The following is an 18,033-nucleotide window of genomic DNA, read 5'->3' as shown; positions in this document are numbered from 1 at the left end:
TTTCCTGAGCATCTTCGCTCTGTCCACATCAGTGACAGGGATCTCCCATTGGCCAACCATTTCAATTCTAATGCTGGTATGTCTGCCAATGGCCTCATGTCCCATCCGTAAATTGGAGGAGCACACTTAATTTCCCATCTCTGCGCTCTCCAACCAGATGGTATTAACATAGAAGACACGGTTGACGTAGTGGTTAGCACAACGCCTGTGATTGGGACCGGATCTGGATTTGAATCCCACCATATCTGTAAGGAGTTTGTACATTCTCTCCGAGACTGTGTGGGTTTACCCCCACCCTTCAAAAAAAAGTACTAGGGTGTAGGTTAATGGGGTGTAAATTGGGCAGCATGGACTGATAGAGCCAAATTGGCCTGTGACAGCACCGTACGTCTAAATTAAACTTCTTAGGTTTTGCTAGTCTACTCCCCATTCTTCCTCCTTTCCGATTTCCTCTCTTTCAGCTCTCCACCCCCTTCTCTTTCGATTCACAGGGCCTTCTCCCTTCCCCCCGCTTGCTGATGTGTCCTTTACACCTACTGGCTCCTGCTTGTGGGATTGTGCTCCTCCCCCTGCCCCTCCCCCACTGTTTTTTTTGGGTGCCTGAATACATTTTATCATAACTTGATGAAGGGCTCAAGCGTGAAATGTGGTTACCCACCTTTATCTTTGCCACATCCAGTGTTTGTCCAGTGAATTTCTCCAGCTTTCACTTCAATCACGGAGTCTGCAGACATCTGTGTTTTACTCCACAAGGCATGAGGGCCACTCTTCCCCTGCTCAAGTGAGTGTGGCCTCACAATTCTTTGCAAACTTGGTAATGTAATGATAATGAGTTTTTGTCTGAAATACTTTTTCTGCTGCCTAACAGGTAGTTTGTAAAAAAAGACAATAATATGCAATATGATTCAGTATAATTAAGAGATCATGAATACGAAAGGTGGGTAATAAATATTCACAATTACTACCATTCAAGAAATAAAGAAGTGCTTTCTTTCTTTTTAAAGTACTTTTATAAATTTTAATAAAGAACGTACAAAAAAGGTGCAATTCAATAATTCAATGAGGACAGATACACAAACTTAATAAAGATTTTGTATAACGAAAACGCACATGAATTGTAAATCAGATCCATATTTCATATTCTAAATTATATACTGTATACCTTTTTTTGAAAAAAAAAACCTAATATTAAAAAAAAGAAGCAAAGAGTCGAGGAGAAAATCTTCAAACTCTTTGAAGTGCTTTTATGACGTGCAGATGGTCCTATTGTGGAGTCGGAGCAGTCGTGATCAGTGTAACAAAGGGAGGTACAAGAGCCTGGTAACTGTAAATGTCCTTGAATCTAAAGGTGCTGGTCTTCAGGTTTCTATCTTCTTTGGCTTGGCTTCGCAGACGAAGATTTATGGAGGGGGTAAAAAGTCCACGTCAGCTGCAGGCTCGTTTGTGGCTCACAAGTCCGATGCGGGACAGGCAGACACGATTGCAGCGGTTGCAAGGGAAAATTGGTTGGTTGGGGTTGGGTGTTGGGTTTTTCCTCCTTTGCCTTTTGTCAGTGAGGTGGGCTCTGCGGTCTTCTTCAAAGGAGGTTGCTGCCCGCCAAACTGTGAGGCGCCAAGATGCACGGTTTGAGGCGTTATCAGCCCACTGGCGGTGGTCAATGTGGCAGGCATCAAGAGATTTCTTTAGGCAGTCCTTGTACCTTTTCTTTGGTGCACCTCTGTCACGGTGGCCAGTGGAGAGCTCGCCATATAATACGATCTTGGGAAGGCGATGGTCCTCCATTCTGGAGACGTGACCCATCCAGCGCAGCTGGATCTTCAGCAGCGTGGACTCGATGCTGTCGATCTCTGCCATCTCGAGTACTTCGACGTTAGGGGTGTAAGCGCTCCAATGGATGTTGAGGATGGAGCGGAGACAACGCTGGTGGAAGCGTTCTAGGAGCCGTAGGTGGTGCCGGTAGAGGACCCATGATTCGGAGCCGAACAGGAGTGTGGGTATGACAACGGCTCTGTATACGCTTATCTTTGTGAGGTTTTTCAGTTGGTTGTTTTTCCAGACTCTTTTGTGTAGTCTTCCAAAGGCGCTATTTGCCTTGGCGAGTCTGTTGTCTATCTCATTGTCGATCCTTGCATCTGATGAAATGGTGCAGCCGAGATAGGTAAACTGGTTGACCGTTTTGAGTTTTGTGTGCCCGATGGAGATGTGGGGGGGCTGGTAGTCATGGTGGGGAGCTGGCTGATGGAGGACCTCAGTTTTCTTCAGGCTGACTTCCAGGCCAAACATTTTGGCAGTTTCCGCAAAGCAGGACGTCAAGCGCTGAAGAGCTGGCTCTGAATGGGCAACTAAAGCGGCATCATCTGCAAAGAGTAGTTCACGGACAAGTTTCTCTTTTGTCTTGGTGTGAGCTTGCAGGCGCCTCAGATTGAAGAGACTGCCATCCGTGCGGTACCGGATGTAAACAGCGTCTTCATTGTTGGGGTCTTTCTATCAGGTTTCTATACTTTGTGCCCAAAGGTAACAGTGAGAAGAGGTTGTGACCAGAGTACTCTGCCAGAACAGAGTAGAGCACATATCCTGTACAAAGCAGTGTACACTCTTGTCATCTGACCCATCATGTATGCCGTCTATAAAACACATTGCAATCTCTTATTTTAAGCAATACCCAAACATCTATGAAATCTCCCGTCCAGAAGGACAAAGGACAACACTGGAAGTGATGAACCTGATTTGGACACACATCGTTGTTCCTTTCCCACCAAGAAGGCAAATCAGGAAACTTAATGCCATGCTGGAGCAGTGTTACCATACTACCTATAATTTAGGCTAGGCAGTAAAGGCTGGCCTTGCCAGCGGTGTCCATGTTAACTATCCACCAAACAAATTCAGTGGCTCCCCAAATTAAACCATTCATAAACATGAGCCCATTTGTAATTCTGATCATGAAATGTTCATAGCAGTGCTCAGAAGACCTTCTGGTGTGAGAAAACGATGGGAGGAACGAGGGAAGGAGTTCGTTGGGGTGAAGAGGGTTGGAGGGAGGTTGTAATGGAATGGAAAAATAGTGACCCTGAAAATTGACTTCAATTGAACTGCAGGAACAGGGCAGAGTGATGCAAAGCCAAGTAAAAGAGAAAATGCTGCATGCAAAGAGCAAGGAAAAGGTGAAGTACATTTCAGAGCATAGACTAAACCCTTGGAATCTTGTATGATTGCAGTTAGTGGATTGAGGAGCAGACCAAAAAGGGTGGAGAGCAGTTTCTAATCATTGCTGTCTTAAAGAGTTAAAATTGAGTGGTCTCTGAATTCCACCATTGAACTTGTCTTTTTTCCCAACTACAGGTTCTCAGCTTTACACCATGCTGCTCTTAGTGGGAGCACAGAACTCATTACGCTGCTGCTGGAAGCCCAGGCAATGGTGGATATCAAGGACAGTAATGGTTAGTGTTGCTGCTTTGATTAGTATTTTGCTCAATTTTTAAATACCTTATGGGCTTGCCTCTTCCTCTCAGAATCATGGAATGGGGCTCAGCTTTCCCATGCCAACCACACCAGCCCCAACTCCCTCTGAGCCTTCCACATACCTGTCCAAATGTCTTTTGAACTTTACAATTGTTTCTGCTTCAACCACTTCCTCTGGTAGCTCGTTCCGAACACCTACCACCCTCTGTGACTCAGTGGAGTAGGTGCCCCAAGGTCCCTTTTAAATCGTTCCCCTATCTCCTTAAATTGTGACTTTATAACCCTCTATAAACTTTAACCCCCACCCGCCCACCTGCCTCTGTCCCTTTGCTCTTATGCTCCAGGGAGAAAAGTCCCAGCATCGTTCATAACTCAAGCCATCCGGTCCCGGGTCTCACCGACATCTGGTGCAACATGATGTCACTGCTCCTGAACTGAAATGCTGAGACCAATGAACGCAAGTGTGCCCAACACTTTCTTTCTTCACCACCCTATTTGGCTGGGTCACCACTTTCACGTAACTATGTCTAGCCTCAAGTCTTTCTGTGGTACTGGTGCTTATCCTTTTATCTGAGATCTTTGGGACTGGACAACTTCTTGGTATTCGGATTATTCTGGATTTTGGAATTAAAATGGCGGCAGTACAGATTCCCGCAAAACATAAGCCCTTTTTATGGAGCGATGCCACATCGAAGCCGGCTCATTGAGCAATGACCGTCTACGTTATCCATTATCCCCCGCGCAGCTAGAACGGCTCTAGGAAACGCAGAGCGGTTCCAGATGCATGGGGGATTATGAGTAATGAAGACGGCCATTGATCCCGCATTAAAACAAAGAGAGCCTTACCCTGCAGGGCTCTGCCGCGCTCTTATCTTCCTCTTTCTGGCCCAGCTTGGCTGCCGTGTGGGGGGGGTGGGGGGGCGCGGGGTTGGTGGGCTTCCCATCACCTACTCCTCCCTCGGGCCTGGCTCTTGCTGTTGCTTGGGCTCGGCTGCTCCCCCTGCGTCCCATTGGCTTCCCTCGCACCAGCACCACCTTCTCCTTGGTGCCGGCTCACTTCTCTCCTCCTTCCCTCCTGTGCCGTGGAGCTCAGCACCCAGGTCCCTTCGCCCTCTGGCCCAGGCTCCGACTGTCTTTACACCTGCTGGGTCTCCCCGCTCTTCAGGCCGCATTCTCCCCTCGCTCTCTCTAGAACACCTGAAAATGTACCATCATAAGAACCTGTACTTCATTCCAAAGGACCCTACCATTCAGTACAAGTTCTGCATGTGTAACGTATCAAGGCGTGGCACCTCACATTTGTCCAAGTTAAATTCCATCTGCCATTCCTTAGCTCATTTTCCTATTGTTTCTGTGACCTTTTCCTTTTTTTAAAGTTGTGTGTAAAGATTTATTGACTTTTACAAACAAACACAGATTGGAACATAAACCTACCATATACTGAAGTCAACTTGTTTTTATTGAAGTTCAAAATAGATCTTTACTGGCAAGGCTCATGAATGGTTTCTAGATTATTATTTATGTAGAGGTTTATTACTTTAAAAGGAAAAGAATCTACAAATTCATATTACTAATCTTATGGATAAGGCCAAGGCCTTGCAAAGTAACAACTTGTTTGTTTGTCAGTTTAGTGAACTTGCATTGTTTTTCCATTATTCCATTTCAATAATTCCAAACTACAAAGTCACTAATGCTTTCTCAATTCCAGTGCAGCTTCCAAGAAATACTTTCCAAAGACATGACATATATGATCCATATTATAAAGGTAGAACTGTAGAAACATTTCTCTACTCGATAGTTTCAAAATAAAATCATGGATTTTACACTTGTCAGGAAATTAATTATGACCTGGAAGATTTTTGGGCTCTTTCCAATGCCATTAAAGACCAACGATATCACTAATATAACCTGAAAATTTTACTGGCAATCATTTTGATGTAGTTGCTGCAATTATGCAAACCCTGCTCATTGTAGCAGAATGGCACAGGTATAACTATATCCTGGAAATTACTTGACAATTACATTGTATTTTTCAACCAAGTGAAAAAAATCTAATTTCATATTTATTGCTTGCTCGAGATGACATTTAAAATTCTAAATATACAATTTCAACACTCAATGCCACTCACGAAACCAGGGTAAGATATTGCAAAAATTTGTCTCATGAAGTATCAAGCCCATTAAAATTTTGTGTTTCTGGAATAAAAAAATACAAAAAGTAAATGGTGAGCAAAATAAAACTGGGTGCAAAGTTAAATAACCAATTTAAAAATTGTATTTGTTTTAGCAAATTGGGGAAAGGCGAGTGTGGTCGTCCAGTGTAAAATAAAGTGACAGCCCAAGAGATCGAGACCATGTGCACATTCCTTCAAGCAATTAGAAGCATTTCCTCATTAAGTTTTATGGATAATCCTTGGCAAACCAGTCACAGAAATCAATTTTTTGTAATTGATTTCCTTAAAAATGCACACCTGTATGGCTGGAAACAAAGCTTCCCAAGATCGTATTATATGGCGAGCTCTCCACTGGCCACCGTGACAGAGGTGCACCAAAGAAAAGGTACAAGGACTGCCTAAAGAAATCTCTTGGTGCCTGCCACATTGACCACCGCCAGTGGGCTGATAACGCCTCAAACCGTGCATCTTGGCGCTTCACAGTTTGGCGGGCAGCAACCTCCTTTGAAGAAGACCGCAGAGCCCACCTCACTGACAAAAGGCAAAGGAGGAAAAACCCAACACCCAACCCCAACCAACCAATTTTCCCTTGCAACCGCTGCAATCGTGTCTGCCTGTCCCGCATCGGACTTGTGAGCCACAAACGAGCCTGCAGCTGACGTGGTCTTTTTACCCCCTCCATAAATCTTCGTCCGCGAAGCCAAGCCAAAGAGATTACAATATCTTTGAAATTTAGCAATATGATTTTCCAGACAATACAATCTACACCTATGACCTTTTCCATGTCTACAATCCTCTATTATCCATCACTGAATCATTGGGGCTAGGTCAGTCTCAGCTTGAATTCCTTCGCTCACCCTGAGTCCTTTTCTGCCCTGTAAAATAACCGATATTTGTGGTCCTTGTGTATTTTGAGCCATGATGGTGGTTTTTTAGAACCCATTGGCCCTGTTTTTGTGGTTGTAATGGCAGAATAGGAGCCTATATCATGAATCAGATGGCATTTTCTGGGCCCTGCATGTGTGTGGCAAAGCCTCAAGGCTGTAAACAGACATGTCTGTGTGGCAATGCGAGGTGCTCGCCCACGGTGGAGGGGGGTCGGGGGTTCTTCCTGCTGCAGCAGACAGTGCAGACATGCTCCTGTTGTGGCCCCCTCTACATCGGAGAGACTGGACACAGACTGGGAGATTTTTTTCATTAAACCACCATCGCTCTGTCTGCCTCCTGTACTGCCAAGTCGAGGCTGCTTGTAGATTGGGGTGTGAAATAACACCTTATATTCTATTTTGGCAGTTGGCTTCTGTTAAACTCCTCCTCCAATCTTGCTCTTTCCTTCATACCTCTGTCTCCCTTCCACCAGCTCCACATCCTTGCCCTTCCTTCTACTAGAGACCTACCCGTCTTAAGGGCCTCTGTCCTCTCCCCCATCACTTCTCAGCTTCTGTTTCTTCTTTCCCCTCCCGCCTATCACCTATGCTGCCCCTCCTTCCCCACCCCCACCTTTTTTGGTCTAGGCGTCTGCCTGACTTTCGGTGCTCCTGATGAAAGACTCCAAGCCCGAAGTGGATGCTGATGTGATCTGCTGAGTTTCTCCAGCACTTAGTAAATCAATGCAGGTTTAAGTCTTTTAATAATAAAGTGAAGCAGAATTTCATAATCTTTCCCAAAAAAGAAAAAAAAATCATATTTTTATTTTATTTATGACAGCCGATTCCAACCATTTAAATATGTGCTGGCCGGTTGAAAGCTACAGATCCCATAAATTAGAAGTGAAACAATAGTTCTTATCAGGTCAGGCAGCATCTGTGGAGAGAGAAAAAGGAACCATTCAGATCGATGATCTGTGATCGCAGCCCTTTTGCTGGTCATTTCCTCAGAGAATGTACTTTTTAAATGTTTGCACATTTTGGAACGCCTGATATATTTTCTATCCTATGTTGTGAATGCAGTCCTTCCTTTGCCTCATGCAAACTTCTCCTGGTCTGCTCTCCAGTGTGGATCTTCATCGTGATTACTCACCTCGTCGGATCCCAGCAAATTCCCATATTTTATCATGTTTTCTCATGACAATGGAGGCCATTCTGCCCATTAAGTCCATACCAGCTTTAGAGCATCCCATTTGGGGCGGCACGGTTAGCGTTGGACACGGAGCGAGTGGGGGACCCATGTGGTCTCAGGGAGAACATGCAAACTCCACACTGACAGCACATGTGGTCAGGAGCTGATTGGCTTGCTGAGCCTGTGCTGTCTGATCCCCCGCCTCTTTATATTTCCCCCCCTAAGTTTGGGTGCATTATGACATCACTTGCTGTTGAAGCCCAATAATCTGCTGGAACCAACAGCAGCTGACTTCACCATTGGCTATCTTATATATTATCACCGTCTAGGATACAATTTCTTCAGCATATTCTGCCTATGTCCCATAGAAACCACCTCTTTAGGCAATTGGTTGCTTGGTGTCCTGGAAATGACAAAATGTCATTCTGCCATCATGTGGGATAAATGGATGGGTTGCAGTTGAGAGAGACCTGGGGACAGAAATGTCAGCTGGACCTTGAATGGAGAGTACGATGAAGGAGAAGGGTCTTCAAGGGTTGTGTCAGGTCTGGACCGAGGTCTAATATTCGGAGGATTTTCAATGGGTGTTGGCTGGTATGAGAGCAAGGGATGAGGAGGACACAGATTTGCCTCAAGGTGGATTAGTGTGGTGATTAAAGTGGTCCTCTGTAAACAGTGTGAGAACGGGAAGGCTGTGTGTCGAGGAATGACCAGGCCACAGGAGCAGGCTAATTGCACCAAGCATCACCAAACAATACACTGTGGTCAACAAAGTGAAAGAATTTCTCACAAAGTAAAGCATTCCACAGAGGGTCAAGGAATAAAACTCCTCAAGGAGATGACAGGAGAAAAGATCAAAGTGAGTGAAAGATGTTTAAGAGAGAGGTGATGATGCCCAGGATTGAGGTTGTATAATTCAGAGATACAGCACGGTTACCAGCCTACGAGCCCTCACCACCTGAATACTCCCATATGGCCAATTATCTTACTAACTCCATGCAACTTTGGAATGTGAAAGGAAATTGGAGTGCCCAGAGAAAACACACATGGTCAAGAGGGTGGAGTTTAACCTGGGTCGCTGGCACTGTAACAGTGTTACACTCACCACTGTCCTTTGGCCTAGCATAGTCGTCAGTGGAGGAGTGAAGAAGTTTATGAGGTCAGAAGCGGAGATGAATTGTGGACAATTTTATTGCCGTAGGAGGTCATAGAGTTAGAGCAGCAAGGGTAAGGAGAGATTGGAAAATGAGGGCTTAAAAATAAGACACTGATTTAGCAGAGGCAAGTCTGGACAATATTCACCTTGATGAATAGGAGTTGGACTGAACTAGTTACAGGCCCAGAGGACCCCAAAATCCAGCAACAATAGAAATTCACTAAGACAAATGGTTACTTAAACAAAAGTAACTTTTAATTTTAAAAACAGGATCAAACTTTAACTTTTTTACTATTAACTTAACCCCCTTCTAATTCTAAGTGCATGTGTATGTAATGTGTATAAGTTCAGAAAAGTTATTGATTCACAGTCCAATCACACTTCTTACTCCTCCATGTTCACCAGTATCAGGTAATTGTTATACTGTGCACAGAATTTAACATTTTCACCAAGCTCTGGTGCTTAAAGGTCATTGGTTACCGCTCAGGAAGGTTTTTGTCGGTGTCACAGACAGATTCATTGCTCGTTGGACACCTACAAACTGATTCCCTCCAATCAGCCATTTCAGTGTCTTGCCAAAGAAACCTGCCCCATCATGGGTTTTCCAAATGATAACCTCTTCTTCTGCAGGTCACCACAGAGTTCCTCTTGTTCCCCTTATTTCAGGAGAAACACTCTAGCCAGCCATTTCCTCTTGTAAGGACTACAAGGGTTTTCAACAGGCTGAACACAGAACTCATAACTATCTTCAAAATGGGGTTTCAAAAAGCTGCCAGCTTGCCATCACACACACACACACACACACACACCCCCAGAGAGAGAAAGCCACACGAACTTCTTAGAACAGCGAACTGCAACCAGACAGATTGCGGTACCGGACCCAAACTTCTGAGTCCCCAAAACCCAGCAGCAATAGAAATTCACCAAAACAAATGGTTACTTAAGCAAGTTACTTTTAATTTTCTTTCAACATAAAAACAGGATTAAACTTTAACTTTTTACTATTAACCTAACTTAACCCCCTTCTAATTCTAAGCGCATGTGTTTATAATGTGTATGTTCAGAAAAGTTCTTTGATTCACAGTCTGACCTCACTTCTCACTTCTCCACCAAAACAGTTTTCATTGTCTTCACAAAGGCCCTGGACCTGGACTGTCTGGTTTGAGCCAAGCTCTTGCATTTTAAATGAGATCTGTTTTGTGAAGTGCTTGTGTTTGTTGGTGACCTCCACTACCCCCAAAATCTGTCTCCTTCAAAAACATATCTAAAAACAATATAAAATATGATATAATCTGTCATAGGATTTCATAATTTTTCTCTAATATAAACTCAAGTTGTATTTTTAGCCTGTTACTTAGACCTGAGCCAGCTGGTACACATTCTCTTCCAGCAGGAGATGGGAGCTGCCTATTCTTTTCAATGCAGGAGAATGGGCCATATTTCTCAAAGGCCTGCATGGCTCACCTCTCTTCACCTCACTTCACTGCACCGATGGCATCAGGATTACTTAAAGTGGGATGTGAGTGGAAAGAAAAGGGTTGAAAACCAACGTTGTAGAGGTTTGTCAGTCACCAACGAGCCTGCAGCAGACGTGGACACCCCTCCATAAATTTTCGTCCGCAAAGCCAAGCCAAAGAAGAAGAAAGAAAGAAAGAAGAGGTTTATAAAATCATGAGGAACTAGATAAAGTGAATGTTCGCAGTCTTTATCTCAGGGTAGCTGGTTCTACATCTAAAGGGCATAGGTTTAAGGAGAGAAGGAGGAAATTTAAGAGGAACCTGAGGTGCAACTTTATTTCCCTGCATCTGAAACGAGCTACCTGAAACCTGTAGAAGTGGGTACAATTTTGACATTCAGAAGGCATTTGAACAGATGTATGGATAGGGAAGGGCTTGGAAGGGTATGAACCGAATGCAAGCAAATGGGCCAAGCTCAGAATGTCAGTTGGGTTGGTGTGGACCAGTTTGGCCGAAAGGCCTATTATCTGCTGTCTGATTCTTTGCTCATCTACCATTTTTTACTGACACTTCTTTTTTGTACCTCTTTGGTGTCGGTAAAGGAATGCGTCCATTGCACTATGCGGCATGGCAGGGGAAGGTGGAGCCCGTGCGTCTCCTTCTGCGTGCAGGGGCTGCGGTGAACCAGGCCTCGCAGGATGGGCAGATCCCCTTGCACCTCGCGGCCCAGTACGGCCACTATGAAGTGGTAAGTTCTGTTCTCATCAGTTCATCAGGCTCACCCTCCCTCCCCCCCATCGCCCCTTCAATACCCCAGGCCATTCACGTGATCATTCTGTCACCGTCGGTGTGACCTCTGGCAGTCTCGTGTACACTGGTTCATGCTTTAGAGAGCTGGAGGAAAAGAGTGAAAGGGCAGCTCCCCTTCTCAGCCCTCTGCCCATTCCTCCATCACTCCTCAGCTTCTTCTACCCTCTTATGTGGGTTTCTTCCGGGTCCTCTGGTTTCCTCCCCTTTGGAAAAACATACGGGGTTTTTTCGGTTAATTAGCCACGTGGGTGTATTTGGCAGTGGGAGCACATGGGCGGAATACAACATGTGTTGTATTTCTAGAAATGCTGAATCACAGACTGTACAAGGCTCAGTTTCCAAACTGCAAAGGATATGCTTTTGCTAAAATTGTTGAAAATTATTACCAAAGCATGCTCTTAAAGTGGCTGTAACGATGGTGGGCTCGGCAGAGGTTACGTTGGACCCCGATGTTGTTGTGGGCCAGTTCTTCTGCTGATTTTGATTGGACAGACAAGTTTGGGTGCAGCAAGACTGCCTGATGTGTTCCACTTTGGGAAAGGATTGGCTTGGAGCCTGGAGCTGGGGACCCAGTGTTTGAGGAACTTGAGGTCTGTGGATGTGGGATCCCCAGACACTCCATATCTCCGAAGGGACACGTGCATCTATTTCTCTTCTCAGTGTGGGCACCGGTCCAGTGGTGGAGACCTTTTTGGAGAGAAGATATATCATCCCTGTGGGTAGAGTTAAGAAATGGAAAAGGTAAAAAGACCCTAATGGAAGTTGTATACAGATATCCAAACAGTAGCCTGTGGTGTGCAAACTACAGAGGGAGACCAAGCAGCCCTGTTGTAATAGTCCCTGAGATATGAATGTCGACATTGCATTTGCCTTCTTCACCACTGACTCAACCTGGAGGTTAACCTTTCGGTTATCCTGCACAAAGAGTGCAGAGAAGATTTACTAGGATGTTAGCAGGTCTTCAGGAGTTGAGATACTGGGAAAGATTAAACAGAGTAGGACTTTATTCCTTGGAGTGTAGAAGAGGTTGACAAAATTATGAGGGTTATAGACAAAGTAAATGCCAGTAGGCTTTTTCCACTTAGATTAAGAGAAATAAATACAAGAGGGCATGGCTTTAGGATGAAAGGGGAAAGGTTTAAGGGGAACATTAAGGGGAACTTCTTCACTCAAAGAGTGGTGGAAGTGTGGAACAAGCTGCCATATGATGTGGTAAATGCAGGCTCACTCATAAGTTTTAAGAATAAATTGGTAGATACATGGAGGTGAGTGGTCTGGATGGGTGCAGGCCAGTGGGACTAGAGCATGATATTTTGGCACAGACTAGAAGGGCCAAATGGCCTGTTTTCTGTGCTTTAGTTTCCTATGGTTCTACAGGGACTCCTAAGTCCCTTTGCTCCTCTGTATTTTACATTTTCTCCCCATCCGAATAATAGACTCCCCTTTCATTCCTTCTACCGTACACTTTCCAACATTGTATTTCATTTACCACTTCTTTGCCCATTCTCCTAATCTCTCCATGTCTCTCTGTTTCCACATCACTACCTGCCCCTCCAGCAGTCTTAAAGCCAATTATTCCACGATCCAAATCATTAACATACAACTTAAAATCAAGTCGCCCCAACACTGATACCTGTGGAACACGACTGGTAACTGGTAGCCGACCAGAATGGGATGCCTTTGTTCCCACTCTCTGTTTCCTGCCAATCATATGTAGCCCCTTGTCAAAGGCCATTTGAAAGTCAAAGTTTCCAACTTCCACTGCAAGGCCTGTCAGAGGTTTCCTCAAAAAAGTTTCAGTCGGCTTGCTGGGCAAGATTTTCCCTCAAGGAAACCATGCTGAGCTTGATCTAAGTGGTCATACACCTCAAGCTACTCCGTAACCTCATCCTGGACAAGCAACTCCAACAACTTCCCAACCACTGATGTAAGGCTAACAGGTCTATAATTTTCTTTCTGCTCCCTCACTCCCTTTTTAAATAACCTTTGCAATTTTCCAGTTCAGGCCAGAATCTGTTGATTCTGAGAAGATAACCACAATCTCTATAGCTATTTCTTTCAGAACCAGAGGGTGCAATCTATCTGGTCCCGGAGACTTAACTACTCTTAGACCTTTCAGCTTCCCAAGCGCCTTCTTTCTGGTGATCATGACTGCACTTGCATCTCTTCTCTGACACTCTTAAAAGTCAGGTAACTGCTAATGTCTTCCACAGTGGAGACACACAAAATATTCATTCAGTTCCTCTGCCATCTCCTTAGCTCCCACTACAATTTCTGCAGCATCATTTTCTACATCTACTCTCACCTCATTTTTATACTGAAGAAAGCTTTTAGATATTATTTGCTAGCCTCTTTTTAAAGTTCATCTTTTCCTTCCTAATGAATTTTTAGATTCATTCTGTATACTTTTAAAAGCTTCCCAGTCCTCCCTCCTCTTACTAATTTGTGCTTTCTTGTCTGTCCTTTCCCTTTGCTTTTTCTTTGGCTTTGACTTCTCTTGTCAGCCACAGATGTGTCATTTTTCCATTCAAATGTATCTTTTTTTGGAACATACCATGCCCTCCATTATGTTTGGGACAAATAAACTTTTTTTCCCTTTATTTGCCCCAGTTTTAAATTTTTAATCTAACAATTCACATGTAATTAAAGTGCACATCCCAGATTTTATTCAGGTGTTGCGGGCTGAGTCAACCCCACACACGATGGGCTGAATCGCCGTAGCGAACAGCCAGTACGGCAGGGCACAGGGGCTTTCCTCCCGCCACGCAGAAGTTCCAGGCTGCAGGAGCACGTTGCTAAGGGAATGGCCAGGCCTCACAGCACCTTTATGACATCACTCGCATGAGCCTCCCCTAACGTGTGTGGTTTGAATAAACAGCAGATAATGGTTTAACTTGCTTGGTGTGGACAGCATTTATTTCAGCAACTCTGCAGGGCTACATGAGGTTATTTGTATATATTTTGGTTTGACCATGTAAAATTTCAGCACTCTTTATACATACTCCCCTCAGGGCACCATAATGTTTGGCTTCACAGGCATTTGTGAGTACTCAGGTATGTTTAATTGTTCATTGGTGCAGGTATAAGAGAGCTAGGATTTCTCCAAAGCTTTTGATCACCTTTGCAGTCTGTAGTTGTCATTTTTCAACATGAGGACCAGAGTTGTACCAACGAAAGTCAAAGAAGGCTGAAAAAACAAGAACAAAACAGTAAGAGACCTCACCCAAACCTTAGGATTACAAAAATCAACAGTTTGGAACTCTATTAAGAAGGAGCGTACTGGTGAGCTCAGTAATCGCAAAGGGACTGGTATTCCAAGGAAGACCTTCACTACTGATGACAGAAGAATTCTCGTCATAATGAAGAAAAATCCCTAAACATTTGCTGACAGATCAGAAACACTCTTCAAGAGGCAGGTGTGGATATGTGGACTTCTATCCGCAGAGAACTTCATGAACAGAAATACAGAGGCTAAACTGCAACCTCTAGTGAGTCAGAGAAAGTACGGCCAGATTACAGTTTGCCAAGTATTTGTAAGAGCATACAGAATTCTGCAAAATGGTCTTGTGGACAGATGAGATCAATATCAACCTGTAAGAATGTGATAGCAAGTCAAAGTATGGAGGCGTAAAGGAACTCATAATGGCTTCTTTGACTTTCATTGGTACAACTCTGGTCCTCATGTTGAAAAATGGCAACTATAGATTTCAAAGATCATTAAAAGCTTAGAATAAAGCACAGCCCTCTTAAACCTGCACCAATTAACCAATTAAACATACCTGAGTATTCTCAAACATTTGGAGCCAAATGCCTCAAAAAATATGGTGCCCTGAAATGGGGGACTATGTATAAAAAGTGCTGTTATTTCTACATGGTCAAACTAATATATACACAAATAACCTTGAATAAAATCTGGAATGTGCACTTTAATTACATGTGGAGCACAGGGGCAAATAAAGAAAAAACATGTCTTTGCCCCAAATATTACAGAGGACCTGTATCTACCTTGTACCTTCATGATTTCTTGCAGAATCGCCAGCCATTGCTGCTCTGTCGTCTTCCCAGTTTGTCTGGCTTTCCAGTCAACTGTGACCAGTCGTGCTCTCATATCCCTGTAGTCCCCTCTATTCCACTCACATGCTGTCACCCTGGATTTTAGTTTCTGCCTCTCAAATTCTATCACTGCTTCCTAAGGTTTCACTTACTTTCAGCTCATCAACTCTGGTTCAATACATAAAATCCAATCCAGAATTTCAATTTCCTTGATCTGCTCAGCCACAGCTGTTTGGAAAAGCCATCCCTGAGGCACTTGATAAATTCCTTGTCTTGGGATCCACCAATCAACCTGCATATTGAAATCCCCATGATAAATATAACATTGCCCTATCTCCCCCAGTAGATTGCATGCCACATGTCTCTTGTTTGGAGGCCTGTTTCCAACTCCCATCAGGATCATTTCTTATATTGTAGGCATTTAAATATAAAACCTTCAGTGATGTATTCAACACCCTTTTCAGTTCTGGTTCCAAAGTACCCCATTAAATCTTTAATCCTACACATCCAATTTTCCTCCCTTCTTCACAATCTCTCTGCACAGTGTATCTACTTATGTATCTTCTGCTCTATTCACTGTCCTTTCATTCTGGTTCCCATCACTCTGCAAAACTAGTTCAAACCCTCGAGCAACCCTGCCCACCAGGATATTAGTCTCTCTCCCATTCAGGTGCAACCAGTCCTTGTTACAGGTCATACCTTCCCCAGAAGAGAACCCAATTATCATGAATTACCCTGTCCCCTGCACTAACTCTTCAATCCTACACAGTCATCTGCCGTAACTTCCCATTCCTGCCCTCTTTGTCGCACGGCACAAGCAGAAATCCAGAGATTACTATCCTTGATGTCCTGCTTTTCAGCCTCTTTCCTAGCTCCCTAAATTCCCTCCAGGACTTCATCCCTTTTCCTGTCTATATCACTGGTACCAATGTGGACCATGACATCCGGCTGCTCACCTTCCCACTCGAGAATGCTGTGGAACTTGATCAGAGACATCCCTGACCCTGGCACCTGGGAGGCAATATACCATCTGAAAATCTTGATCTTGTTCACTGAACCTCTTTGCCTATCAAATCCCTAATCACTTGTGGTCTCCTCTTCTTCCATTCCCTTCTGAGCTGAAGGGCATGACTTTATGTCAGAGACCTGACCACTGCAACTTGTCCCTCGTAGATCATCCCCCCAACAGTATCCGAAATGATATATTTATTGTTTATTGAGTACAGGGGTATTCTGCACTGACTGCTTCTTCCCTCTCCAAACAGTCACCCTGTTCTCACTGTTTCCTGTAGCTTCTGTCTATCTCCCCCTCTGCCTCTTGAATTATCCAAAGTTCATCCAGCTCCAGTTTCCTAACATGGTCTGTAAGGAGCTGCAGCTGGATGCACCTCTTGTAAGTGGATTCATCAGGGACAGTTGTGCTGTCCCAGATTTCCCATATACTGCAAGTGTAGCATTCCACTGCAACCTACTATGGGCTGCTATGAAAAGTTCTTACCTGACCTACTGCATGTCCTCGGCTTTGCTCCCCAAAGCTTTTGACTCTCCACCTCTACACTGGGCCACTCTCATAGTGGCTGCTCCACTCGTGCCTTCTTTATTTCTATTCATTCTTGCTAATGAATCGTGATCTGCTTGGTCCACTAAATTGCTGATCCCCATGAAAGCTCCTTTTTAAACTCTTCTCCCCTATGTTTCCATAGTTCCTTCTCCTTGCAATTCGATTGGTTTACTAAAGCACGAGCTCCTTTTTAAACTCTTCTCTCCGACCTGTTTTGCCCTTTGTGCAATTTTCGATAGATTTGTGGTGATCTAGTGATGTGGGAAAATGGCTTAAATTGTGAAATTGCAATATCAGTAGGTTTTACTTTGGGATGGATGGCCCACCTAGTAATGTCACCAATGTCATTATCTTGCCCCACAGTCTGAGATGCTTCTCCAGCACCAGTCCAACCCCTGTATTATCAACAAAGCCAAGAAGACACCGCTGGACCTTGCGTGTGAGTTTGGCAGACTGAAGGTAAGGGCACCCACTCTGTTCACAGACACTGAGATCTCAGTGACAGTTGGAGGCCTTTCTTGTCATGCCCTGTAAACCTTGCTGCAACAACAAAGGAAATGGATTAACTTGAGGACAGCAAAATTCTGATATTCTGGAATGGTTGAGCATTTGTTTGTAGATTTGTCGTATTTTTTAGGTTGGTAGATGGAATGGAATAGAATTTAATGCTGACAAGTGTGAGATATTTCTCTTTGGTAAGATTAACCAAGATAGGAGATATATGTTAAAATGCACAGCAGAAGGATCTGGGAATACAGATACATAATTCCCCGAAAGTGGTGTCATAGGTGGAAAGGATTGTAAAGAGAGCTTCGGTCATGTTAGAACCATAGAACATTACAGCAGAGAAACAGACCCCTTCTAATATTCTAGTCTGAGCCAAACCATTTTTTTTGCCTAGTCCCAATGACCTGCACCCAGTCCATAGTCCTCCATACCTCTCCATATACCCGTCCAAATTCTTCTTAAATGTTAAAATCAAGCGCGCTTTCACCACATCAGCTGGCAGCTCGTTCCACACTCCCACCCCTCTGTGTGAAGAAGTTCTCCTCATGTTCATCCTAAACTTGCCATGTCCTCTGGTTTGTATCCCACCTAACCTCTGTCTACATTACTCTGCCTATCCCCGTCATAATTTTAAATACCTTGATCAAATCTTCCCTCATTCTTCTATGCTCCAAAGAATGAAGTCCTAACCTGTTTAACCTTTCGCTGTAACTCAGTTCCTGAAGTCCCAGCAACATCCTAGTAAATCTTCTCTGCACTCTTTCAATCTTTGCTTTTTAAAAAAAAAATTTTTAGTTT

General features: G+C 44.1%; 1 protein-coding gene across 8 annotated transcripts in view; it reads left to right on the top strand.

The window, feature by feature from the left end:
- LOC138759110 (caskin-2-like) overlaps window positions 1-18,033 on the top strand; it is a 314,437-nt gene that overhangs the window by 187,174 nt on the left and 109,230 nt on the right. For 6 of the 8 annotated variants that reach the window (XM_069929034.1, XM_069929039.1, XM_069929038.1 and 3 more), the window contains 3 exons: window positions 3,340-3,437; window positions 10,907-11,052; window positions 17,092-17,187. In XM_069929034.1, coding sequence (XP_069785135.1) covers window positions 3,340-3,437; window positions 10,907-11,052; window positions 17,092-17,187 — 340 coding nt within the window. Of the gene's footprint in view, window positions 1-3,339; window positions 3,438-10,906; window positions 11,053-17,091; window positions 17,188-18,033 lie in introns of those variants that run through there. The other 2 variants (XM_069929036.1, XM_069929040.1) reach the window with 2 other exon arrangements.

This window comes from Narcine bancroftii, chromosome 3, assembly GCF_036971445.1.
Source record: "Narcine bancroftii isolate sNarBan1 chromosome 3, sNarBan1.hap1, whole genome shotgun sequence".
In the NCBI taxonomy this organism is placed as follows: Eukaryota; Metazoa; Chordata; class Chondrichthyes; order Torpediniformes; family Narcinidae; genus Narcine; species Narcine bancroftii.
Note: the sequence above shows the minus strand (reverse complement) of the source record. Positions and strands in the feature narration are given on the sequence as shown.